This window comes from Castor canadensis, chromosome 3, assembly GCF_047511655.1.
Source record: "Castor canadensis chromosome 3, mCasCan1.hap1v2, whole genome shotgun sequence".
NCBI classification, from domain to species: domain Eukaryota; kingdom Metazoa; phylum Chordata; class Mammalia; order Rodentia; family Castoridae; genus Castor; species Castor canadensis.
In genome coordinates this window covers 137,027,952-137,055,491 of record NC_133388.1, presented here as the reverse complement: position 1 = coordinate 137,055,491, position 27,540 = coordinate 137,027,952, and the positions used below count along the sequence as shown (strand labels likewise).

At 37.8% G+C, this 27,540-nt stretch overlaps 1 protein-coding gene across 5 annotated transcripts in view; it reads left to right on the top strand.

The window, feature by feature from the left end:
- The first annotated feature begins 383 nt into the window (after window positions 1–383).
- Ube2w (ubiquitin conjugating enzyme E2 W) overlaps window positions 384–27,540 on the top strand; it is an 87,745-nt gene continuing 60,588 nt past the window's right edge. For 2 of the 5 annotated variants that reach the window (XM_074068729.1, XM_074068733.1), the window contains exons 1-2: window positions 9,721–9,834; window positions 22,749–22,840. In XM_074068729.1, the coding sequence (XP_073924830.1) occupies window positions 9,736–9,834; window positions 22,749–22,840 (191 nt within the window). In that variant the 5' untranslated portion in view covers window positions 9,721–9,735. Of the gene's footprint in view, window positions 478–9,297; window positions 9,328–9,720; window positions 9,835–22,748; window positions 22,841–27,540 lie in introns of those variants that run through there. The other 3 variants (XM_074068730.1, XM_074068731.1, XM_074068732.1) reach the window with 3 other exon arrangements.

Below are 27,540 nucleotides of genomic sequence, written 5' to 3'. Positions count from 1 at the left end.
ATAGGAGGAGGTTTCCAGGTCCGCAGACCAGAAAGCAGCCCCAAGGGAAGTTTTATCTGCTCCCTTGATGCGGAAAGACACGGGGAAAAAAAACCTGTAACCGTACACCTGTCGTTAGAAAGACGAAAAACTCCCCATGGACACAAACACCATCAGGATCTCGCAAGGCAGAGCCAAAATCAGCCACCGAGGTCTCGCTAAAACTGGAGCGGCGCCTCCCATGACTCCCGGATAGGGATGGGCCCAACGCGGTGTGACCTGGGGTACCCACAGCGCCATTTACCGCGCCCCCGCCCCGCCCCCGGCACTCCGCGCACCAGCCAATCCCCTCCCGCCATCCCCTTCCCATCGGAGGCTCCGCCCCCCGCGCCCGGGATGTTGGGCCCCAGCGGCGTGACGCGAGCACGGCGGCTCCGCCCCCTGCGTCTCTGGCCTCGCTGGCCTTGCGGGGATGGTTCCATCATGGCGTCAATGCAGGTGAGAGGAGTTTGCTGCATCTGGGTGGGCGAGGGAGCCGCCGAGAGGGTGCGAGCGTTCGGGCGGGGGCGGTGTCCAGGACTCCGGGATACCCGGACTGGCTGCGGAGGGGTCCCAGTGGCCGGGCTTCCGCCCTCCCCGGGGCGTGTGGAAGGGGCGAGGTGGCAAAAGAGGAAGGTGTGTGTGTGTGTGTGGGGGTGGTCCTCAGTCTGTCGAAGCGGACACCAGCCGGCCGGGAAGTTGGGGGATAAAGAAGGCTTAGGACAAGGAAGGGTGAAGTTTGGCGTTGGTTCCGAGGTGGTGGTCTCGAAATCGCCGCCCTGCGCGCACAGGCGGCGGCTGTTGTCTCCCGGTCAGCCCCAGGGATGCCTTTTTCGCCGCGGTGCCCGGCCCGGCGGAAACAGCTGCGCCCGCCGTTGTCACCGGGGCCGGGCGGCCCGGAGAGGGGCTGCGGGTGGAGTGGGGGCCTGGGAAAGCGTCCCCTGAGCCGGCGGCTGCCTGCAGACGGGCTTAGCGGCCTCTGCCAAGGCCTCCCACGCCGGGCAGCTTGGCCCTTCGCTGGCTCTCCTTTGACTCAGTCCTTTGCCCCGTGGGTACCTTCTTCTATCAGTCTCGCACTCACCGCCATCTCCCCCGCCCCAGCTGTCCCTGATCACCAGCATCTCCTGCTGCCTAACGTGCAAGCTCCCTAGCCTTGTCTCTAGCCCCGGTAAAGCCTCCCGGGGTAACTCGGCCTCTTAATTTTTTTTTCCGATGCCCCACCCTTGCGGTCGTTAAGGCTGTAGCTCTTTGCGCTTCTTCCCCAGACCTTTAGTGGAGCCTTAGTTTGGTAAGGAGTGTTTGTTGACCTCTGTCTTATCAACCTGACTTGGCAGTACATGGTTTTCTTGCTTTCCAACTTAATTTCCAGCCCCCACCCCCCCCCCCCGCCCTCCAAATCCGGGGAGTTTGTTTTTTTTGGGCAAAGATGGCAACCACCATTGTAATTTTTTAGAGATTGAATTATCTGTAGACTGCGTTTAATTCACAGATAGACTAGCGGTATTAAAACATGTAGGTTAGTGTCAACTGAATGCCTTTTGGAGTTTTAATAACATGCCTTAAGTAAAGAAAGATACCGAGTTTTCTTAGGATTTTTTGCTTTTGTTCGTAAAAGAATAAGCAAATCTGTCTTTTGGGTTTTTTCTCTCTTCTATGACAGAAGTATTTTTCCTTCTCTTTTCTGTGTCTTCCTCTTTTGTGCAGATATCTTTTTGTTGTTTTTCTCATTATTCCTTTTCAACCTGTTTTTCCTTACAATATTCTCTTCACCTTTGCTTCTCCCTCTGGTCTTTCCTGCAGAACAATAAAATTGCATATAGCATTTCTAATTGAAGAGATGTCACGAAATGGTGCAGTGAAAAACAAGAACAATTTCAGGAAACATTATACTTTACACTCGCCTCCCCAGAGATGTTAGAGAAGTTTCGTCATTTGAGGCCAAAAAAGGAACCGTGGAACACCAGTTGAACAGTAGATGAGCTATATGACTGCTTTAAGATTTTTATCTGTATTAACATTAAAACATTTTTATTATAACCTGGTTTAGGATTATTAAGATAAATATGTTATTTTAAAATTAAGATAAAAATTTACACTCCTGATTATATTTTGACAAGAGAGCAGTATTAGCTGGTTAGATTTACACTTTGGAAAAGGTAGGGTTTTTTTTGTTTTTGGTTTTGTTTAGGCTTTTTTGGAGGCACTGGGATTTGAACTCAGGACTTCACACATTTGCAAAGCAGGCACTCTCCCAGTTGAATCACACTGCCAGTCCATTTCTCTCTGGTTATATTTTAGAAATGAGATCTTCTGAACTATTTGCCCAGGCTGGCCTCAAACCACAATCCTTTCAATTCCAGCCTCCTAGGTAGCTAGAATTATAGGTATAAGCCAACGGTGTGCCCAGATAGCAGATTTGTTTTTAAGAGAGATGTTGAGAACCTTGAATTTTACATAGTGATTTTAAATTGTGAGGAAAAAAATGGTAGTGCATTTTTCTGGTCTTAAGGTCTGTCTCAGACTTAGCATTGTCCTGTCTTTATTCCTTTGTCTTCTGAGTGGAAGTGGAATACTGATGCTTCCAGTCAGAATAAAACTAAATCTTAAACTTATATTTGTATTTGAAAGTAATCTGATAAGATTTTCTGGAAATATCTTAAAAATAATATAGATAAATCAATCTTTTTGAAACATAATACTACTTTGTGTACTATTATTTCTGTGTCTTTGTACAGAGTTTCCTAACCATCTTAATGGCAGAGGTTAGCACTTTTCAAAATAACTAAGTTATACATAAAATTACAACTAACATATCAAATGTGTTCTTTCACTCAGCAAGTATTTTTTTAAGGAGCCACTGTCAGACACCTAAGTAGGTGCGAGGAGTACAGCCATACAGATAGGTTTTTGTGGATTTAATAGTCTAGTGGAGGGGGTCAGCATAAGAACAAAGTACTGAATTGTGTATTATATTACAAGGTGATGGTGCTCTGGAGAAGCCTTGTGGAAGTAGGTTAAGAAATGAAAAGTTTTGGGCATTTCAATTTGGAAAAATGTATGATGAGGACACAGAATGGTGGTCTGTGGCCTCATCTAAAAATCTGTAATAGATTTCTTTATCTTACATATACCAGGATATTACTGCTATTGAAGATGAGGTTACTTAAGCTTCAAGAGGAACTGTCCTGCTCGGTGTAGTTCCTCACACCTGTAATCCCCACACTTGCAAGACTGAGGCAGTAATATCATGAGTTTGAGGCTAGCCTGGGCTACATAGCAAGACTGAAACCCTGTTTAAAGAAAAAAGGAGCTATATTTTAAAAACATGGCATACTATACAAATGTAGAACAGGATTTGATTACTTGATAAAAATGAAGTAAGTAGTCTTTTAAGATCAATGCAAAAAAATCAATTTAGGGTAGTCTTTGAATTTCTTATTGGAGAATATATGCTTTAAGGTTGAGATTGTAACTGCTTTTTGGGGGGCAAGGCCCTTCCCAGATTACTATTATGAAAAAGCCCCCGCATGGTTATATTACGTATGCTATGAGGTTTATAAACTTGTGACAAGGGACAGAAGGGAAATTTCTGCTCATTGCAGGGAAATCCTCACTTAAGCCATGACATGTAGAACCCATGAACCTTCATCTGACCATCTTTAGTCTACTAGGACCTGGCATATGTTTTGTGCTCCTTACCCTTGTAGCTAATTACTTCTCCACATTCTGGATGCTCAGCTGTATTACCATAGCAGGCAGATTTCTTAAACGCCTTCACACCAGGAATCCCTTGGACAGTAGTAAGATCTTCCTGCGGTCTCTCTTGTTGAAATACATGGATATCCTCAGTGCCTTCAGGAAGCAGGAAGTTGCTTTGCTAATGCATTAGCAAAGAGTTGAAAGATTGGAATTTTTGAATAATGGACATGATGATTATCTATGGAAATGGTCTCTGGGGGAGCATCGGGAAGTAAGGGTGCTGAAGGAGACTGGTGATCATGGCTTAGTGACTGGGCTATAACTGCTTTCATGTATTTTTAAAAATTTTATCATAGTCTGTTTTACTTATTTTTTGAACAAGGTCTTGCTGTGTAGCCCAGCTAGTTTCGAATTTGAGATCCTCCTGCCTCGGCCTCCCCTAGTGTTAGGATTATAGGAATGTACTACCACACTCAGCTTTGCTTGGATGTATTCTGTGAGTGCTTCCCAATCTACTTTCAGTTCATGCCATACATAGAAAATAATTTTGACTAGTACACTAAGATGAATGGGGTTGTTGGAGACTGGGAGCACCTGGCTGGACAGCTGTGCCTGAAACACTAAAAGATGAGGGAATCAATATTCTGGCATACCTATATTGCTGTGAGTCTCTGCTGTATAATGTTGCTAGAGTTCTTCAGTGCAGCTCAAGGTGGTGTTTTTCACACTTATGTGAATCCTTTGAAGCATTCTTTCCCGTTTTTTTTTTTTTCTTCCTACTATTTCTTCCTAAAACAAAGTCACGAATCACCAAGTAAGATTATAGTTAGGTTATATTTTAAGGAACTGTTTTTAAGAGAATGATGATACTTAAAATTGGCAGGAGTTAGAATAAAGAAACAGATCTACATGTAATTTTGGTAATCCAAGAAATTTAAAAATATTAAATGGAAAGTTCTTGGTAACACATTTTTATTTTTACTCTGGTTATTTGTTATACACTTTCCATTTGCAAACTGCAAAAGCATTATCTCACTAAAGTGAATTTTTTTGAGTCTAAAATTTTGAAAAGTGTAGCAGTATTGGGGTATATTTTTCAGTGAAACTAAAATTTTTGCATTTTTTAATTTTATAATTTATTTTTCTCATAGCTTGTTTAGTATTTTGGAACTTTAATCTAATATATTTTCAAGTTTATAATTTAGCTGTTTCTTTCTGACTTTACTTAAGTTAGAAGTTTTTTAAAATTTACCTTGTGTGCTTTTCTAATTTGAAACCTTCCGTCTTAAGATCTAATTAGGGTATAATACTTGATTTTTGTCAGTCTAAAAGAAGTGATATACTTGTGAGAGATGATTACTCTTTATGAGTTATGTGCATTTTCTTCCTCTTTCACCCAGTTGGGTTTTGGACTGTTGACTTGATTTGGCTAGATGGAAGGAAGTTGAGAGTTAGTACAAGGAGAGTATGAATTTGTGCTAATTTTCAGAGGGCTTAGAAGTTATTATTTTAGATTAGTCACAGTACTGCATTGCCTTTCAGTCAGGTAGTTGACTGTAGTGATAGAGATGGAATATGGGCTTTTTTTTTTTGTGGAGCTTTTTTTTTTATTATTTCTTTTATTCATATGTGCATACAATGTTTGGGTCATTTCTCCCCCTTTGTGGGACTTTTTGTTGAACTCAGGTCCTCATACTTTGGTGCTTTACCACTTGAGCCACACCCCTTGAGCCCCAATCTGATTATTTTTGAGATAGCATCTCAGGTTTATACCTGGACCAATCTGGACCTCAGTTCCCCTATTTTTGCTTCCCATGGTAGCTAGGATGATGAGTGCATACCACTATGCCTAGATTTTTCTGTTGAGTCCACATGCAGAGAAGTATTTGCCCTGGCTGACTTCTAACCTCAGTCCTTCCAGTCTCCTCCCAAGTATCTTGGATTAAGGTGTGAGCCACCAGCATCTGGCTGGAATATGGGCTTTTAAGATACTTTTACAGTAGTCGTGTTGCATTGACAATTAGATACCACATGTCTGTCTGTTGATGTCATTATTAAAGGGTATAGGCCTGCCTTGACCATGATACTGATATTTACACTTCTGCTGTAGCTGGCAGGATATGCATGCACCACTGTACTTTGCTAAATTTTTTTTTTTTTTTTTTTTTTTTTTTTTTGGCGGCACTGGTTTGAATTCAGGGCCTTGGTAAGAGTGCTTGCTAGGCCGAACCACTCCACCAGCCCCTGGCTACATTTTTAAGCTTCAAGTTTCTGCTTCTTCCCCTGGGCCACAGATTTCATTAAAGCAGGAAAAATACTTTCCTCTTGTCCCTTAAATGTGCACATAGTTCATGAATACAATAAACATTTGTCTATCACTTGCACTTGATACTTCAAGAAGCATTCCTAAATAGCAAAGTCTGCATTAGTTTAATTCTGTTTTAGGGAAATCTGTTAATTCTGTAATAGTAAGATTGAATACCTATAGAATACATACATGTTTCCCCAAAGTACCTTATTTTACTGATTTATGTGATTGCCAGACCTTAATGTTTTTTAAAGTATTTTTATATTCTTTGTTTTCCTCTGGATTTTTTTTAATCTTTTTTTGGGTGGGAATGACTGGAGTTTGAACTCAGAACTTTGCACTTGCAAAGCATGTGCTCTACTGCTTGAGCCACATCTGCAGTCCATTTTGCTCTGGTTATTTTGAGATGGGGGGGTCTCTCGAACTATTTGCCTGGACTGGCTTCAAACCATGATCCTTCCAATCTCAGTTTCCCAAGTAGCTAGGCTTCCTCTGGATTCTTATTATAACCTTGTGAAAGGAAAAGTCATGTAACCCTATTTAATTCTAATAGCAGCAGGCAAAGAGAGTGATTTCTGGTTATTACTTAGTTGGGGAAGTGACCTACTCAGAATTGCATAGTTACTGAGTAGTGAAACTGGGATTAGCAACTAAACTATGAGTGGCACACTTTTGTAATCCTAGCACTTGGGAGGCTGAGGCAGGAAGATCACAAATTCAGGCCAACCTGAGCCACATAGAGAGACCCAGTCTCAGAAAAGAAAGACATGTAACACAGCTCTGTAATTTAGTGATACTGTGAAGTTGTAAGAAACATTTTAACAAGTTTGGCCTTGAAGAGAAGTAGTTGAGATAATTATTTAACTTTTCAGTCAAGAATTAAGCACATTTAGGGGCTGGCATAGTGGCTTAAATGATAGAATGCCTACCTAGCAAGCATAAGGTCCTGAGTTCTAACCTCAGTACTGAAAAAAAAAAAAAAGAAGCACATTTAGGCTGGGGATTAGCTCAGTGCTAGCTCAGTTGTCCGTCATGCTTGAGACTTTTGAGTTGATCCTTCAGAAAACACATACACTCACACAAAGAATTAAGCACTTATTAAAATAACTGTGTTACAGCTCTGTAGGTAAGAAAATGAGAGGAAATATTCCTTAATATTTATAGTAAAAGTTACATTATGGATATTTTTTAAAAGGTTCTTTGTATAGCTGTGCACTGAGTAAATTATAATGGTGAACTTTTACTGTCTAAAAGATAGCCTACATTATTAAGGAGAGTTTTTAAAGAGGGATGATCTAGCAGCTTTCAGATAATACAGTTAGTATTTGCCTAAATTGAGTATTTGTTAGATGAATTTATATCACTGGTCTGCTTATTAAGAATGTTATCTGCAAAGTGCTTGTTTTTGTTTATCAGGTGTTTTATAAATTTTCTCATCTGACAGCCCATATTTGTATGTGTGAGTGTTGTTTTTGGATCATCAAGTTCATGCCTTTGAGTTGTTTTTATTCTGAGAAAAGACAATAATGTCATTTAGTTGCCTTTGTAAAACTTTTATTAGAAACAAAAAACACAGGACCTGATATCAAGTAATTATTTCACCACTTAGAAAGCTGTATTGCACAAAAGTTTCTGTGTAGTGTAGTAGTTAAAACAAAAGTAGATTAGCAGAGAGGTGAACATATATAAACTGCATCTTTTTATTCCTCTTTTTTAAACCTGTTTTCTCTAGTTGGCACATGGCAACTTCGTCCTTTCATTTGCTAAATCTTGGATTCCTCCTACCCCATAGTCAAACTGTTGGGGTGTTCTAGATGTTCCTTGGTTCTTGGGTACAAAATCTAACATTAGAACATTGGCCCAGTGGGTTGAGAGAACCAGGAAGAGTGAGAAGATAGTAAAGAGTGATTTATTAGCAAAGCAAAAGTATGTCTTGATGGGCTGGCTAGATGGCTCAAGTGTTAAAATGCCTGCCTAGCAAGTGTGAGGCCCTGAGTTCAAACCCCAATACTGCCAAAAAAATAACTAAACCTTCAGGGATGAGGTGAGCAGTTCAGGGCATCACAAAATCAGGGCTGTCACTTTGTGGCCCTCAAATAGTTTGGTCATTGAGTAGAGGGCATTAGAGGCTGCCTGCATATGGGAAGGCATATGTCTGCATTTGATCCTCCCTGCACATCCTGGTTTAACCTCTATGTGAAGAGTAGGCTCCCTAAGGAGGATTTAGGATCATTATCTTAATGGTTGACCCTGGGTGTGGGCTATTATGTTTATCTTTGATCCAGGTATGGTCATTATGTCAATAGATGATCCAGGGTATGGGCCATCTGAGGTTTTTAAAATGAAGTAGCCCAGGGTATTTCCCAGGTCCTGCTCTATGCTAACAAATCATGTCAACTCTGTCTTCAGAATAGATCCAGTAATCAGCTGTTTGTCCCCTCTTCTGAAAAATTCCCTGATTTAAATCATCATCAATTTGGATTATATCAACAGTATCATAAATACGGTCTTAACTTGTTAGATTCTTTCAAAACAAAAGGCAAAAATATTTCACTCACAACCCTTCTGTAGCTTCCCTGTCTTACTCAGAATATAGTTCAAAAACCCCATTAAAACTAAAGACCTTGATCTCTCCCAAAGACTCAAGTCTCTACAGTTTTATTAGTTGCTGTTCCTGCCTCAGGTCTCTTGCCCTTGTTTCTTCTACTTGAAATGCTCTTCTCACAATATGAAGGGCTTCCTTTCTTTTCTCATTCAGGTTTTTGTTCAAATGTTATTTCTTCAGTGAGGTCTTCCCTGACCACCCGAAAAATAGCCCATCCACTCCTGCATTAGCAGTTCCCTTCACACTGCTAAATTCCTCATGCCTGTGGTTTATTGTTAATTATTTTCCTTTGCATGCAATTGAGTTCCTGACATTAAGAAGCCCTCAGTAAAGATTGAAGAATGAACAGTCTTTAGAATCAGATAAACTTAGGTTTGAATTCTAGTTTTGTCTCTTAATACCTGTGTAACTTCTTTCCGCCCTCAACATATAAAAAAGGATGGTAAAATAGTCATATTGGGTAAAATAACAGATTATTTCATGTCACAAATCGTTTGAAGTTGTTTGTGAATTATAAATAATAATGCTATAGGCATTGAAGCCCCTTTACCAAAAACTTGTTTTCCTTGTTTTTTTCTTATTCCTGGTCTCTATGTTGACTATCAGTGGGATAAAAACAGATTTCTTTTATGATTTATGTGTCATGTTTTGTATTTCCACATCACAGGAAGGAGGACAGAAGTATGGTTTCCAATTGGTATGTATTGTTCGCCAGTCCTTCTTGAAATTTGAGAACTAGCCAAATAAGATTATGAATTTTCTGTATCAGTTGTAAAAGGCAGCTTTTTCCCTTTCAATTGTGGTATAATTCACAGATAATAAAACTTACCTTCTGAAGTATACATTTGGCTTTTATTGTATTCACAACCATCTATACTGTTTCCAGAACATTTTGATTACCTCAAAAAAGAAACTCTTTATCTGTAGTTGCTCCCAGTTTCCCCTTTTCTCCAGCCTTGGGAAATCACTGTCTCTTTTCAGTCTCTATGGATTAATTTATTCTAGACATTTCATATAAGTGAGGGGGATTATGCAATGTGTGACTTTTTGTGACTTGGTTCTTACTGTAATGCTTTTGAGGTTACTCTGTTTTTCTGTATCCTTTATGATTGCAACAGTTTGTTTATCCATTCATCAATTGATACTTGGTTTCCCTGTTTACAGTCATCAGTTAATTGGCAATTTGGATTGTTTCCACTTTTTGGTGAGCAATGATATTGTGAACATTCTGTGTACATTTTTATGTGGATGTCTGTTTTAATTTCTTTAGATGTATACTAGGAGTGAAGTTATAGAATCATACGGGAATTAGTATTTTGGTAGCATGGGGTTTGAACTCAGGGCCTTGTGCTTGCTAGGTAGGTGCTCTACCAAGCCCCCTGCCATTTTGCTGTATTTTTTGAGATTGGGCCTAACATTTTGCCCAGGGCCAGCCTTGGACCATGATTCTCCTACTTATGCCTCCTGAATAGTTGGGATTGCAGGTGAGCAACTGTACACCTAGCTTATTTGTTGAGGTGGGGGTCTTGCTAGATTTTTTTGCCCAGTCTGGTTGCCAACTGTGATGGTCCTGTGACTCTCCTGATCTTTTGATTAGCTAGGATTGCTACTGTGTCTGGAGGTGATTTTCTAAGTCTATAGAAAAAATCCCTACTGTTTTCTCTTATTACCATTTAATATACTTCATTTCTGAGACCTGATGTTTGGGATTTTTCCACAAAAAGCAATTCTCTGCCACCAGCTGAATGCCCAAAACTTAAATCCAATACAATCACTAACCAGAGTTACTGCTGACCCCATAGTTAAGGACTTGGTCCTACAAGATTGCCCCCACTTTAGGTACCAGTATAGGGTCTTGGTTAACTACAACTTCTGTCTAACTTGACTACAAATAGGAGATTCTAAGGCCTCCTCCTTCAGTAATTTCCTTCCTAGATGGGCTCACAAAACCCCAGAAGACAGTGTACTCACAATTGCTGATATTTTTAAAGATATAAGTGAATAGCCAGATAAAGCTGTACCTAGAGTGAGATTCCTAAGGGTCTTGAATACAGGACTTCTGTTCCTGGAGTTGCGGTGCTCTTCACACTCTCTGCTTTGGATGTGTTCTTATTTAATTCGGCAGCTCTCTAAACCTTGTTCTTTTAAATTATTAAGGCTTTGTAACCTTGGTATGATTGATTGAGTCATTGGTCATTGGTGATCACCTTCAATTTTTAGCTACTCCCCAGAAGTTAGGGTGTTGGAGCTGAAAGATCGATCCCTCTGTTGTAATTGGTTCCTTTGGTTATCAAAGATGCTCAGGGTTTTAGAAGCTGTGCACTGGGAAGTTAAAAGATGATCCAATATAGCTATCCTTTGATAGCTGCCTGGGGATTGGTTCTAAGGCCCTGCCCCCACTCTAGAATGTCAGAATTCACTGATGATCAAATTCCTTATATAAAATGGGATATAATTTGCATATAATAGTTGTTTGCCCTCTAGGATTTTTTTTTTTTAGGAGACATTTTATTTTTTCTTCATTCATTTATTCATATGTTTATACATTGTTTGGGCCATACAAACAAAGGATACTTTTTTTCATCTTATTTTTCTGTTCTTTTTTTAATACAGTTCTGGTCCTGTGGTCCTGTAACCCAGACCGGCCTAGAACTCTCTTGGTATACTTTTGAGTCATTCTAAATTACTTATATCTAATAAATCCTTGTGAATAGCTGTTATACTATGTCTTTTAGGGAAGAGTGACAGGTATACATGTTCAGTACAGATGAAATTTTTTCCCCTAAATATTTTGGATTCAATGTTGTTTGAATCTGTAGATACGGAACTTTCAATTTGAAGGACCCTTGGATTTTGAGGGCCAAATGTATATGTTGTTATAAGTCAATAATACATCATTATAAATTCATACCACACTGAGGAACTGCCCCACTTTTCCATGTGCTGGGATTACAGTTGTGAAATACCACACCTGAGTTAATTTTTACTTTTGTACTGCATTAAAAGAAGATATATAAGGAAATTATACAAGGTTCTTGTTGTTGTTGTTGGTTTTGTTTTCCTTTAGGTATTGGGGACTGGACTTAGGGCCTTGCACTTGCCAGGCAAGCACTCTTCCATTGAGTTAAATCCCCAATCCCAATACAGGAAGACCAATTAAAGGATTCTAGTGGAGAAAATTACATAACTGGATATACTGGTGTGAACTCTGCATTTGATGTTACTTAGTGGAAATCTTCTAGTTGGAGCTACTTTTAATTTTCTTTTTTCTCCTTTTATTGTTTTTATATTTAATTATATGTGTATACATTGTTTGTGCCACCTCTCCCCCTCCCCCCCTTGATTTTCTTTTAAATACCTTTGCAGTCCATCCTCATTCACAGATTCAGCATTTGTGAATTCACCTACTTAATCAAATTTATTTATAGCCTTAAAATCAGTACTGAAGGAGCTCTTTTGGGATTTACAAACTTACAGCGCATGGAAGAATTTAAGTTACCCTGCCCACACAATTGCATCTGAAAGTCTTCTGACTTGTTCATCCCAGACAGTATACACGTGTCCTTTTCAAGGTCTATTTAGTGTAATGTATTTTATGTTTTTGTGCTTTTTGTTGGTGACTTCACCCAAGCATAGTCTAGGGTTCCTACATGTGAGAAAGCTGTCATGTGTCTTATGAAGGAAATACACGTATTAGGTAAGTTTCATTGGAGCATAAGTTACAGTTTGTTGGCTGTGAGTTTGATGTCAGTGAATCAACAATGAGGTATCTTTAAACAAAAACATACAAAAAATGCAGGGTTATTTTAGATTGACAAGTGGTTTATAAGAGTCTAATCTTGTGTTTCCTCTTGAGCAGTGAGTTCAGTATTTATTGACTTAGTGTTTGGTGGGAGTTTGAAGAACCTCCCTATCATGAATAATGTGAATTAACTGTATTTTAAGTTTCATCTGCCTTTAACCCAGAAGAGTTGAAGCTAGATTGAAACTGGTAAATGTCATGTTGCTATATCCAGGTTCCTTGTTAGACTCTTTTAAATGCTTTGCACTGTAGATCAGTGCCATTCCCTAGTTTTTGTCAAATTGACTGGTCTGCACAATTCAAATTAGTGGTTTCAGCTTTGTCAACATATTGCAATCACCTGGGAAACTTAAAAATACTATCTCCAGGTTGTGATTTAATTGATCAGGCATGAATTTTGGAATGTATCTTAGCTCTTAGGTAATTCTAATTTATAGCCTAAACTGAGAACTTATTTTCACTACTGTGTAGGAATTTAGGTGTGAACATTATGTAAATTGGATAAATTGCAATGCAACTCTTTGGATCTGTTTTAGAGTTCAGGAGACCTGAGATATTTCAAAGCTTAGTCCTCTGAAACACCTTTTAAGTATCAAATTTAAGATTACACAGATGTTTATGTATGTTCCTGGTTTCCTAAATAATTATAGGGGAAAAAAAAAGTATCTACCATGAAGCTCTTTGTGGAGTAGGATCCATGTAAGTAAGTAAGGCCATTTGTGTTCTATGAAATGCCTATTCCTGTGTTTCGGCTGTTTTAAATTGATTTGTCCTTTACTGGTATGTAGGCATTATTTTGTACGGCTAATTTCTTTTCCCAGTTTAAGATTTTTTTTTCACTTTCTTTATGGTGTCCTGATGAATCCCTTAAGAGAGTTTGTTAGTCTTCTCTGCTTGAATTTGTACTTCTTTTAAAAAATTTTTTGTGAGTCATAAAATTTCTTTCCTATGTGGGCTTCTAAAAGTATTGTTTGGGACATTCACATTTAAGTCTTTAATCCTTATGGGTTGAGGAAGCGTCCAGTTTCATTTTTTTTTTAAATACAGATTTTGAATTTGTCTCAGCCCCATACTAAGAGTCCTTCTAGTTCTGTCTTAAACCAAATTTCAAAGTTGTGGGTGCTTCCATCTGAGTTCTTCCATACCATTGGTCTTTGTCCACGCTTCACCATTATTTCAACTTACGGTATAGTTTGGAGACCTGCCATAAGCCAGACATTAAAAAAGAAAGTTGTAAAATAATGCCACTTTTCTAATAATTTTTGGTTTTTGAAATACTTATTTTCATAAAATATTTTCATTTTATACAATAGATTTATTGGTAAAGTGAATTAAAATTTTTTAAAAATGTTCAGTTTTTAACTTCTAATGCAGTAGATATCAGTAGCTATATACTCCATAAAAGCAAAAGTTCTTTGGGATCCTCAAAATTTTGAGTATAGGCTGTGTCCATGTGTTTTTTGCATTTTTCAGAAGCTACCGCTGTGATTTTAACTGTTCATACCTAATTTTTAAAAATCTTTGTTTAACTTGAAAAAAAAATACAACCTAGATAATAATACTGTGGAACAAGTTAGTAAATCAGACACATTAATCAATTGCATTTGTTTCTTATGGCAAGTGAGGCTTTTTTCTTTTGAGGCAGCATCTCACTGTGTTCCCCAGACTAGTCTTTTCTTTTTCTTTTTTTCTTTCTTTTTTTTTTGGCAGTACTGAGATGGTGGGGGTTGAACTCAGGGCCTCTCTTGCTAGGTGTTGCTCTACCTCTTAAGCCACATCCCCATTTTGCCCCAGGCTAGTCTTGAACTTCTGGACACTCTTGGTCCTCCTGCCTTGGCCTCCCAAGTAAAGGTCTATAGACACATGCCATCTCATCAGCTTTAAAGTACATTTTAAAATTTCTAAAAGTAGATGGTCTTTCTGTTGCTCCCCCCCCCCCCCCCCCCGCCTCAAGGTACTGGGGTTTGAATTTAGGGCCTTGTGCTTTCTAGGAGCCACCCCTCCCCCAGCCTCCTAGTTCTTTCTTACTATTAGTTTCTATTGCTTTGTTTTAAGAGTCTGTAGTTTTTATCAGTTTTTAGAAACATGTTAAGGTAGACTTTATGGCTTAACACAAGGTTTTTTTTAATACCAGGGTTTTTTTGTTTGCTTGTTTTTTTTTTTTTTTTTTCGGTACTGGGGCTTGAACTCATGGCCTACACTTTGAGCCACTCCAGCAGCCCTTTTTTTGTGGTGAGTTTTTTTTTTTAGAGACAGGGTTTCACAGACTGCCTAGGCTGGCTTCGAACTGCAATCCTCCTGATCTCCTGTAGTTAGAATTACAGGTGTGAGCCATCAGCAAACAAGTTTTTATAAATGGTTTTTTAGTGCTTGAGAAATGTTTTCAAATTATTGGATACATTGTTATAAAAGTGCTTCACTTGGGTTTGTTTGAAGTCCCCAAAGTGAAATCTGATTCTGATTCTTATATTTCAGAGTTCCCAAATTCACTTTGTTTTTGTTTTCTATATTATTCAAGTATCTATTTTGCCATAGTGCTGGAATTGAAAGTCTGCTGAATCCTTGAAACACGTTCATCCGTTAGCTTTCAGTATACCACAGTCACGGTTTTTCTCTTTTGGAGCACTACTAATTCTGTGGGGATGCAGAAATTATTTGCACATTTGTCTCCTTTTTCTTTTTTTTTTTTTTTAAACAGTGTCTTGCTGTGTAGCCCAGGCCAGCCTCAAATGTGCAATCCTCCATTGTGTGCCACAATGCTTTACTAGTCTTAAGATTCTTTAAGAGCAGAAATTAGTCTCCTCAGTTTTCGTATCCCTGTTACATTATTGAAAGTGTTAGTTTAAAATAAGAATGAAAACCTGCATATGTTGAAGGGTTTTCCTTTTCCTAAAAGGGGAGGAAAAACATCAGTAAGTACCTGTTAGAAATTAAGGTCTGCAGAAGTGTATTTGGAATTCAGTAGGAGGAAAGATGTTTCCTTAATTTGTATTAGTTGAATTGTGCTTTATTTTAAAGAAAAGTAAAATTATTTAATCATCTTACAAATCACCCTCAACAAAGAAATGGCCATTGTTAAAATTGTCTCATAATGGGAGGAGAAAATAAAGATTGTTAGTGTAATTACAAATACTCTTTTTTGCTTTTTTACATCATGTTCACCTATTGTTAACCTTCCACTTTAGCCAGTTATTAGGTGAAATTAGAGAAATCATTGTTATCTTATTTATTTTTTAATGTTTTGTTCTTACTGGAAATTGAACTCAGGGCCTTTAAGAATGGTAGGCAAGCGCTTTTATCACTGAGCCACATGTCGTCATTTTATATATACAGTTGCATTAGCAACCATTATCATTCATCCCTAGAAGATGGAAAGACTCCCAAGAGAAGGGAACAGAATGGATACAAATAAGAAAGGAAGAAGTCAAATTATCTCTATTTGGAGATGATCTGATCCTATACTTACAAGACCTAAAGACTCTACAAAAACCTCTTAGATCTGATACACTTTTGACAAAGTAGCAGAATATAAAAATCAAAAGTCAATAACCTTTTTTATACATCAGTAATATATAGCTGAGAAAGAAAATAATTATTTCACAATAGCCTTAAAAATACTAGGAATAAATTTAACTAAGGAGGTGACTTCTACAATGAAAACTCTTAAAACATTGAAGAAATCCTAGAAGATGGAAAGACTCCCATATTCTTAGATCAGCAGAATTAATATGAAAAGAACTATAGTACTGAAAGCAGTCTATAGGCTCATTGTAATCTCAATCAAATTTCCAGTGTCATTCTTCATAGAAATAGAAAAATCAATCCTAAAAAACATACAGAATGTAAGACTGTGAATAGTCAAAGCAATTCTGAGCATAAAGAGCAGTGCTGGAGTTAACACAATATCTGACTTCAAACTGTGTTATAGAGCTATCATAACAAAAACAGCTTGGTATTGGCACAAAAACAGACATGCAGAAATGGAATAGAAGAATCAGAGATAAACTCACATAGATAGCGCCATCTGATCTTTGACAAAGGTGCCAAAAACACAATGGAGCCTCTTCAACAAATGGTGTTGGGGAAACTGGATATCCACATGTAAGACTGAAACTAGATCCCTATCTCTCTCACTGTATAAAAGTCAGTTCAAAATATATCAAAGATCTCAATGAAAGGTCCAAAACTTTGAAAGTACTATGAAACCATAGGAAAAACATTAGAAGATATAGGCAACAACTTTCTGTTAGTACAGCAATTGCCCAAGAAATAAGTGCTAGAATTAACAAATGAGATTGTATCAAATTAAAAAACTTGTGCATCAAAGGAACCAATTACCAGAGTGAAGAGACAACCTACAGAATGGGAAAAAATCTTTGCTAGTTATTCGTTTGGACAAATGATTAATATCTAGAATATATAAAGAGCTCAAAAAATTGAACATCAAAAGAACGAATAAGCAACTAATAAATGGGCAAATGAAGAGTTTTCAAAAGATCAAGTACAAAAGGGTAATAAATATATGAAGAAATGTTCAATATCCTTAGTCATGAAGGAAATACCAATCAAAATAACACGGACCAAGGTACTTTATATGCATGTATGAAATAGAATAATGAAACCCGTTAAAATTTTTTTTAAAGAATGAGAAAGTAATTGAGGGGTGAATTTTTTTTTAAAGTATTGTATGTTTGTGCATGGAAATATCACAATGAAACCCCTTTGTATAATTAATACAAACTAATTTTTTTTTTTTAACATTTCAAAAAATTTTCCTCTTTATTTAAACACAAAACACATTTACAGCATGCAGGCTAACTTAAAATTATATGGCGTCTTCCTGAACCAATTACCTTTTAATGTATCTTCAAGCACTGAAAGTAAACCAACATATTCCACACAGTAGACTCAGACTCTCTTCTGTCACATCATGTCAAATTGAGTTACACACAAATTGAGAGTTATGCACAGTAGTTAGTTTTCTTAGATTATGCAAATAATTTAATTGATCATCATGAATAAATATTACTTTTATTTCAATGAGTTTCTCTTCTGAACCATTTACCAATACCATTCAGAGGAACATTTATCTATTATCTATCTATCTATCTATCTATCTATATATATATATATACAGTCCAAAGAAAAAAAGAGACATTGTAAACTGAAAGTGTCAATATTCTAGATGATCAGAAAGTTCCATTTATAAGACTAAATGTTGTCTTTAATGACTTATCATAGCAGAGTTCACTGAAAACAAATTTATGAAATTTCTGACATACTTTATGAAAGTTTGAAATTATAAATAGAAAAGAACCATTAACATATTTTGAAAACCTAACATTGTGTATTCTGAACCATATGCTAGTTACAATTCATTGTCTGTTACACAGCACCAATACCCATGATACATCTTAGAATGAAACTACCATATTCAGACAAGAGGAAAAAAAAATGTTTCCTTAATCAATATTGAAAAGAAGTTTTCATGTGAAAATAAAATATAAATGTCTATAAGAATGCAGCCAAATATCTCCTCATTTAGAAAACTATCATCATAAAGAGGACATAGCACTTTGTTAACCGTACTGCTTATATCTTGCTGTCAATCAAGAATTCACCTCAGCTTTTGGAGTGTTTGTTTTGATCAATCCTAAAAGCAACACAATCATTTTAAAGACTGCAGGCTACAACAGCAACAATCTTTGACTGTTAAAAAAATAAATAAGTAAATTCATCTTTCAAATCAAAATTATTACAAAAGTGGAAATTACAGTTAAGGAAATAGAAAAATAAGCCAATTATAATCTGAGTCTTCTGACTATGGCTCCAAATTTAATACAAATATCTGTATATAAAACTTTTTCAAAAGGCTTAATTCTGCCAGCCAGATCCTAACACAGAACTTTCCAAGTTTCTTTACTGAGTAACCTTAAATACCCATTTTCTGTGAACTTCTGCTAACCTAGTTGCAGTCACCCCACCCCGATGAAGAAATATTGAAATTTCTTTCCCTACTACTTTTATAGTTCCCTAAAAGAAACTGTTAACATAGTTTAATCATCTGAAGATGTGGCAAAAATTGGTACACAGTACTAATTACAGAATTATGGACTACAGCCAACAATATAATATTCTAGACTAAACAAGAAATAAATTTAATGTATGATTGACATTGTAGCAGGTTAAAAACACCTCAGAGATTTCAGACCAAAATTTACCTGCGTATTTTGACCTTTATGTTGTGTCTGATCTGTTGCTTTGCATTTTTTCTCAATTTTCATAGGCTTTAAATTTAGATCAGTCAATGCAATGATCTAATAATATAAAATAACATCTAATTCTATAATATCTTAATTCATTCACTGTATTAAAGATGACAAATTAGTATCTGCCCAATTTTTCTTATCAGCTAGCAGGCTCACCAGAATGAAACATGGTATTTTCATTCCATGAAGCTATGTGAAGTACAGAAGAAGTGATATAATTCCTTTACCAAACTCTCTAAAACTGAGATTTACTTTCAATATAGAAAATGTTTCCATTCAAAATAACTCCACAACGAGCATCTCATAATCTCATGAGACAACAATCAAGTGGCTTTGCTCATTCCTCACTGCCCAGTTAGTCAGTTTTTAGATTTCAGTGCTCAAACAGTTTTACAAATAAGCTTCAGAGTCGATGCAAGTAATTTTAACCCTGATTTCACATCAAGGAATTTTAAAGATACAGTACTGACATGACATATTTTGTGGGGCATGTAGTGTTGTTCTGAGTGGTAAAATTTAAGACGTTTAACCTAAATGTTCCATTTTCCCTAAAAAAGGAAAAGCCATTTTAATAGGAAAAGAAAAACAAGCAATAACAACTAGGGAATTTAAATTGAGATTTAAAAATAAACATACACACAAAAAAAGCAAATAACAAAAAGCACAGCCCTATAAGAACAGTTAGCTTGGCACAGTGAAGACTAAATTTAAGACATGAAAGACAAACTGTGTAATAAATAGGGCCACAGCTGTAAAGTGTCGTTTTTTTCCTCCTAAGACGCCAAAATTGCACTCTAGTTGTGTTGGGAAGCAGCAGAGTTTACAAGATTGAGTAGGAATAGCTGTACAGGCCAGACGTAATTTATTCAGTTTTTGTTTTTAAAAAAGTTGTAATTCTACAATTTCAAGAGCGCAGAGGTTATAGTCACTGAATGACTATTTGATACTATGTCTTCTTCATACTTGAATTATTTTTCAACATCTGTAGGCTTGTTGCCTGTGGGCTTCTTGCGTGCTTACACCTGTTTGCCTCCTCCACGAATTGCACTTGGATGAGTTGGAGAAGCTGCTGGATGTTGTCCAGGACGTATAGGTTTAGCAATCTGTGCAGAATGCCCTCTTCTGGCCATATTCTTTGACCTGACTGCTTCCTTTATACGATCAACTTCTTGCTGATAGCGTTTGCGATCACGAGATGCATTTTCTTTGGCTTCTTTTAGTGCTGACTCCAAAGCTTTCACTCTCTCTGCTGTTGCTCTAAGTCGCTTCTCTAATTTAGGAAGTTCACAGCTAAGATCTGCATTATCACGTACCAACTGTTTGTGCACCTTAGTGAGTGGCCACGAGCTAGAGCTGGGGGTGTAGCTCAGTGGTAGAATGAACATACATACACACACACACACATATATAAATTTTTTTTTTTGGCAGCACTGGAGTTTGAACTCAGGGCCTCACACCTGCTAGACAGATGCTCTTACTACTTGGGCCACTCCACCAGCACTTTTCTTTGTGATGAGTATTTTCAAGATAGGGTCTCCTGAACTATTTGTCTGGGGCTGGCTCCAAGCCACAATCCTCCTGATCTCTGTCTCCTGATTAGCTAGGATTACAGGCGTGAGCCACTGGTGCTGCCTAGTGTTCTGTTTTAGTAAAGTCCTCTAGATCGGGAAGATATCCACAGTGGTGTCCCCCAAAATATGGTCATTGAAGCAAGGATTCTCTGAGGTGCTATACATAATGAGAGAGTTCCATTAGTTTTGGAAATCTCGTTTTTTGTTTTTTTTCTTTTGAAACCGGACCTTACTGTGCAACCTAGGCTGGCCTTGAACTTGTGATCCTGCCTCATCCTCCTGAGTGGTGGGATTACAGAAATGTACCACTGTACCTGACCTTGGAAATCTTTTAAGTCATCATCCTTCTTGTGGAGAATCACTGTCCAAGTTAGTACATCAGAAGCCTGTGGGAAATCTTAGATTGAAGAAACCATTTTTTAAAACATTTTCATTGTTTTAAAAAATTTGCATGGTCTGGCAGAGTGTCTCAAGTGGTAGAGTACCTGCCTAGCAAACAGGAGGCCCGAGTGCAAACCCTAGTGCAGAAAATGTTTGCTTGATCATAGAACCAGTATTTGTTAGCATGAGTGCAATAGGTTAAAAATTCTGTTGTAATGTAGAAATTTTATTAAAGAACCATTTAAGTACAGTTGTATATATAACACAATTAAAACTTCTCAGCTAGTTTTGAGTTTGTAATTATTTGCATTTTGGAGGGCAGCTGAGGTCAGAAGTTGCAGGTAATGTTGAAGTTCTGAGGAGAAGTTTTCATTCATGGCAACTTAAAGTCCGTTCCAATGACTTGAAACAAAGGGAGGAGTTTTCTTACCTGCAGTGGTATTAGAATGGCTAGAAGCTTATTTAAAGGCACCAAAAATTGAAAAAACCTACAAACATTGCTATATTGATAGTAACGTTTCAGTGTGCAAAAAGAAAGCAGAAACCTTTTTTTTTTCAGAACTCTTAAGATATGAAGATGCATTAATGTTTGTTCTCTTTATTCCAAAAATTAGGAATTAAGAATCTTTATAATCTTGCATGCTATTGTAATAATATTAGTTATTTAATTTATTGTGGTGCTAGGGATTGAACCTAGAGTCTTGCACATGTTAGGCAAGCAATCTACCAGTGAGCTACATCCTCTGTCCTGCTGTGTTTTTTTGTTGTTGTTTTGCTTTGTTGTATACTAAAAAAGAATCCCCATTAAACGATAACAAGGGATAAGGTAAACAACAAAAGCTATAGAAGCTGGACTCATGCCTGTAATCCTAGGTACTCGGGAGGATTATGGTTTGAAGCTGGCCCCAGGTAAATAGTTCAAGGGACCCTATCTCAAAAATACCCAACACAAAAAAATAGCTGGTGGAGTGGCTCAAGTGGTAGAGCATCTGCCTAGCAAGTGTGAGGCCCTGAATTCAAATCACACTACCACAAAAAAAAAAAGGCCATACAAAAAGAATGCAAAATAAAAAGCCGTTTAGAACTAGTATGTGGGAAAATAACCTTACATATCTCAGGTTGTATTCTGATATATAATAGATGGTATTCATAACTATAATCTTGAAAGGTTAAATCACATGCAAATGGTCCTATTTTAATAAAGTAAGAATGACCATTAGATTGTAAATTACATTTAAAATTCTTTCAAAAGGCTTTCTGCATAAAGGCATTACTTGTATATATGTTCTCTGCAAAGCTTGCTTATCTGAAATGACTCACAGGTTCTTTAATGATTATGGAGAACAGTGGTTTTTATACTTGGAAAGCAGCAATGGAGCACTGGGAAGACTGGAAGCACTTTTGACCTAGACTTTATAACCTCAATAAAGTGGAAATAAAGTCTTAAAGTTGATGTTTTGTAGGTCATTGACTACCTTACAAACTATAGCATCAGTGTTGAAATTGGAACATTCTGACATTAGATTGTGAATTGTAGACAGACTGTTTAAAACCATGTTATATGCCATTTGGGAATTAGGCATTAAGATACATAAAAGATACAAGGGGCTTTTAAAGGAAAAGGTATGAGTATTTGTGGGAAATTTGGGTGATTTCAGACTGTATAACTAGAAAGACATTATATTGTTAAAAAGTACAAATTGGCCAAGCACTGGTGACTCACACCTATAATCCTTACTTAGAGGCAGAGATCAGGGGGCAGGGGTTATGGATGGGAAAGAGTAAAGCTGTAAGAAATGAAATTTATTATTACAAGAACAGGATATTAGATGAGATGGTAAATTGACTTTCAGAAAAGAATGATGGGAGAACTGGGCACTAGAGGCTCATGCCTGTAATCCTAGCTACTCAGGACATAGATAAGAAGGATTGCGATTTGAAGCCAGCCCAGGCAAATAGTTTGTGATACCCTATCTCAAAAAAACCCATCACAAAAATGGGCTGGTGGAGTGGTTCAAGGTGTAGGCCCTGAGTTCAAACCCCAGTACCACAAAAAAAAAAAAAGTAAGTACAAATTACTGTCCATGTTTTCTAGAAACGACTACAGAAAGAACTGTTGGCTTTGCAAAATGACCCACCTCCTGGGATGACTTTAAATGAAAAGAGTGTTCAAAATTCAATCACACAGTAAGTATTTAATTTTTAAGTGTCTCTTGCTTTTATTGTTGATATAATGTATGAATATATACTTTTTAAAAATACTGAGTTATCTTCATATTTTGTCACACTTACCCGAGTAAGAAAAAAGATCTTGTTTTGTACATTTATATCTACAGTCAGTTTTGTCTTACATCACTATGTCATGTTATGTACATTGTTACCTAATCTGTAAAGCTTTTATTTTTTACTTCTGTTTGCATTTTCATGCTGAATTTAATCTTGTGCCATAAGTTTTTGTTTCTTTGAGGATATCTGGTTTAGAGATAGTTGGCTCCTTTTCAGTAAGGATCATCTCAGTGTGGCGGGGGGAGCTAATGGATGGGTGAATCCAACCATGAGCTCTGTAAGTGCAGTGATGTATTTTGGGTGCTTTGTTCACCTCTAGTGTTCAAAGAATCTGCATCTAAACCTGTAAGTTCAGTATTACTTTCTGCATTTTTAAGTATGTGCAGCAAAAATTTAGCATTCTTTTTAGGCTACTGACACATTGTTCAGTGCCACTGTTTGGCCTGGGCATACCTTCCAACCACTGTTATAATGCTGGAATGACACACAGTGCTTCTTTAGAGTGACATCTTTCAGATTCTTGGTGTCCTTCAGATAAGCATACCCTTGATGGTCTGGACATGTTTCCAGGTGTTCTTAAAGTGAACATGAAGATTTGAACCTCTTGCTGGGCATGGTGGCTCACGACTGTAATACTAGTTACTTGGGTGGCTGAGATTGGGATGATAGCAGTTCGAGGCCAGCCTGGGCAAGAAGTTCTTGAGACTACATCTAAACCAATAAAAGCTGGATGTGGTGGCTCAATGCCTGTCATCCCATCTTCTTCAGAAGCATAACTAGGAAGATCACAGTCTAGGCTGACCCAGGCATAAAGAATGATAACTCTGTTTAAAAAATAATCAAAGCAAAAAGGACTGAGGGTGTGGCTCAGGTGCTAGAGCGGCTACCTGCCAAGTTCCAGGCCCTGAGTTCAAACTCCAGTACTGGAAAAAAACAAAAAGGAACCTCTCGATTTGCATGATTTTTGTGGGAGTTTCTGGGTCAGTAGAGTAGTGAATTTCCAAAGGTCACCTCAGGCTGCTTACAGGAAGAGCTGTAAGTTTTGTTTTGTTTTGTTTTGTTTTTGCTGTTGTTTTTTGTTTTGTTTTAAGAAAACAGATCTTCAGAAAGTAAGGTTTCTTTTAAGTTTCTTTTTAGCAAGACCACATTTAAAAGCTTTGTCTGAGCTGGGAGTATAGCTGGTAGACTGTGTATGTCTAGTTAGCATGTGTGAAGCCATGTTCAATCTCAGCAGCTAAAAACAACAACAAAAGACCTTTAAGAAATGTGAATACCACCAGGCACCAGTGACTCATACCTGTAATCCTAGGTACTTGGGAGGCTGAGATGAAGAGGATCAAGGTTTGAGACCAGGGCAAATAGTTCTGAAGATCTGATCTCCAAAATAACCACAGCAAAATGGACTGGAGATGTGGCTCAAGTGGAGAGCACCTGCTCTGTAAAGTGCAAAGCCTAGAGTTCAAACCCCAGTCCCACCAAAATTTAAAAAAAAAAAGTGAATACCATTGCCTCCAACCTAGTAAAAAATCATCCCTATGCTACCCTAAAGAAGGAACAAAGATAAAAATTCTAAGGTTGACTTAGAATTAATTATATTCATATAGGGATAATTTGGAAGCAATGCAAATGTTAATAATACAGAAGAGGTTTGTAAAGGTACTGTAGTAAAACAGCATTGCTAGAGTTAAAGTCTGTAGTTAGCATGTAAGGCAAAAATTGTTGTGTAGTCATAATTGCCTTTAGAAATCCTTTATAAAGGTCTTCCTAGCTGGGTGCAGCAGATATACTGTGTCCTAACTACTCTGGAGGTTGAAGTGAGACGATCAGGCCAGGAGCTGAAGACATCTTTCTGTGTGTGGGGGGCGGGTAGGATGACATGTGTCATGTCTTAATCTACAAAGCCAGTTTTTCTTCCAGAGTGGAATAGCTGTTTCTGTGATTAAGAGACAGAATGTGTGGAAAAAAATACCAAATTTAAAACATTAGCCAGATGTGGTGTTGCATACCTATAATAGCAGTTACTCAGGAGATGAGGATCGGGGCAGAACACAGTTTGAGGCTAGCTTGGACAAAATCTTGATGAGACCCCATCTCAACAAAACAAGCTAGGCATGGTTGTGCATGTCCATGGTCCCAGCTACATGGAAGGAATAGGTAGGATTGTCATCCAGACCTAGCCAAAAATAACTAAAGCAAAAAAGGACTGGGGACATGTCTCAAGTGGTAGAACCCCTGCCTAGCAAGTGGTAGGCCTTGAGTTCAGATCCCAGTACTGCCAAAAATCAAAAACCATTAGCATTACAGAGTAATACTAACAGGAATTTAAGAATTGAGAGAACAGCCCATTCACTTCTCCCATCACATCCTTACTCTGGGTTGTATGCTCATAATCAGAACCATAAACATTGATGATTCGAATTTATATAGTGTACACATAATGCAGCTACTAGATTTCCTTTTTTTTTTTGCAGCACTGGGATTTGAACTCAAGGCCTCACACTTGCTGGGCAGAACCACTCCACCAACCCTTTTTTGTGGTGGGTTTTTTCTATATAGGGTCTCATGGAACTATTTCCCTGGCTGGCTTCGAACCACAATCCTCCTGATCTCTGCCTCCTGAGTAGCTAGGATTATAGGCGTGAGCCACTGGTGCCTGACCTGGATTTCCAATTCTTGTAGGCATCAATGATGTAGGAAACTACAAAACAATTAGAATGAAATTTGCCCCCCATCCTCCCCCAAAAAAAGTTTTTTACTTAACAGTGCTTATGTCTGGGTGACATTTTTTTTTTTTTTGTATTTTTCTAAATTTAACTAGCAAAAAATTATTAAAGGTCTGATTGTGTGGCTCAAGTAGTAGAGCACCTACTTATAAGCATGAGGTCCTAAGTGTAAGCCTCAGTACTGTGAAAAAATACTTACTATGCACAGTGTTGAAAATTATGTCTTTGACTTACCTCATACAGATATTACATGATTAACGAGGTATTTGTTTAGCTGTTATTTAAAAAGGTGTTTGTATAGGTCACAGGTGAATTTATGATGTGTTAATGAGTCCTAAATTTTATATACACAAAATGAAAGAGCACCAAGAAGTCTTGTAATGTTTCCTTGGATTATCACTCTGGGTAGTTTGTGTATATGTTATGTGTTGCTGGGGACTGAGCTCAGAATGCTAGGCAAAGGCTCTTCCACTGAGCTACAAACCCACACATTTTTGTTTTCTGCACTGCTGTTGCATTGTATGAACTGTGTACTGGCTCTGATGTCAAGAGTCTGCTCAGTGTTTTATGTATGTAGTGTCATTTCTCTTTCCAGCAGTCCCAAGGTGAATATCCCTGGTTTACAACTGATGTTCTTGCCATGCTTTCTGAATGTGAAAAGCCACTCTTAAGGGTCTGTATGCTTTAAATGGTTTCTTTCAGAGGATAAGTGTATTTATTATTTTATATACTCCTCAGTCCATACTATGTGGGGTGATGACTAGAATCCTAAAACTCCGGTCTTTATCTTTTGTTTGTTTCCCTGTATTTATTTATATATTTTTATTTTTTTTCACAGTACTCAGGAACCTAGGTCCTCACACATGCTAGGCGAGTGCTCTACCATTGAGATACATCCCCATTGTGTTTGTGTGTGTGTCTGTGTGTGTGTGTTGCTGGGGTTTGAATTCAGGGTCTTGTACTTGCTAGGCAGGCTCTGTACCTCTTAAGCCATGCCCGCAGCCCTTTTCTGCTTTTAGTTATATTTCAAATAGGGTCTCTTGCTTTTTCTCTAGGCCAGCCTTGGAGCACTATCCTCCTATGTATCTATGCCTCCTGAGTAGCTAGTATTGTAGGTATGCCCTGTCATGCCTGACTTATTTGAGATGGAGGTCTCACTAACTTTTTGCCCAGGGTGGCCCTGAACTGCCATCCTCCTGATCCCTGCCTCTGGAGTAGCTGGGATTCCAGGTGGGAGCCATTGCCTTCTGGCCCTGTCATTAAGAATGACTTCAGTTCACCTTTGTTCTAAATGTTAACCTATTATCTTTACGATCTTTTTTCTTTATCCCCTCCTTTTAAAGAAAATAAATAGAGGTCGTTACAGAATATACATAAAAACAGAAACAGAGGTACGGGAAAGGCAGAGTAGAGCCTTGACATCAGAATAAGCACACTAATGTCAGGGTAGCTTTCCTTTTCCCCTGCTAGTCTACTTTCAAATGCTGATAAGAAAATAGGTCTGATAGCTATCTTTTGTGTACTCTTTGTTGATAGCTGCTTCCCCATTGCTGCTAACATTGATACCTGAAAGGCAATGGATCAGTTTGTTATTATCGCTAAAGTTTTTCAATTACTGTAAAAACAGTCTTGAAAAAAGTAAGCATAAATGTGGATGAGCACAGCATAGGCTTTGGTGTTATTTCAGATGTGGGATACATCCTTTGCTAGTTTTCTGACCTTGACCTAGTTGTTTAACCCCAGTTTGTCACAGAAGGGAATAGGAAAGGGCTATTAAAAACCCACTCTGGGGGCTGGCGGAATGGCTCAAGTGGTAGAGTGCCTGCCTAGCAAGCACAAGGCCCTGAGTTTAAACTCCAGTACAGCCAAAAACAAAAC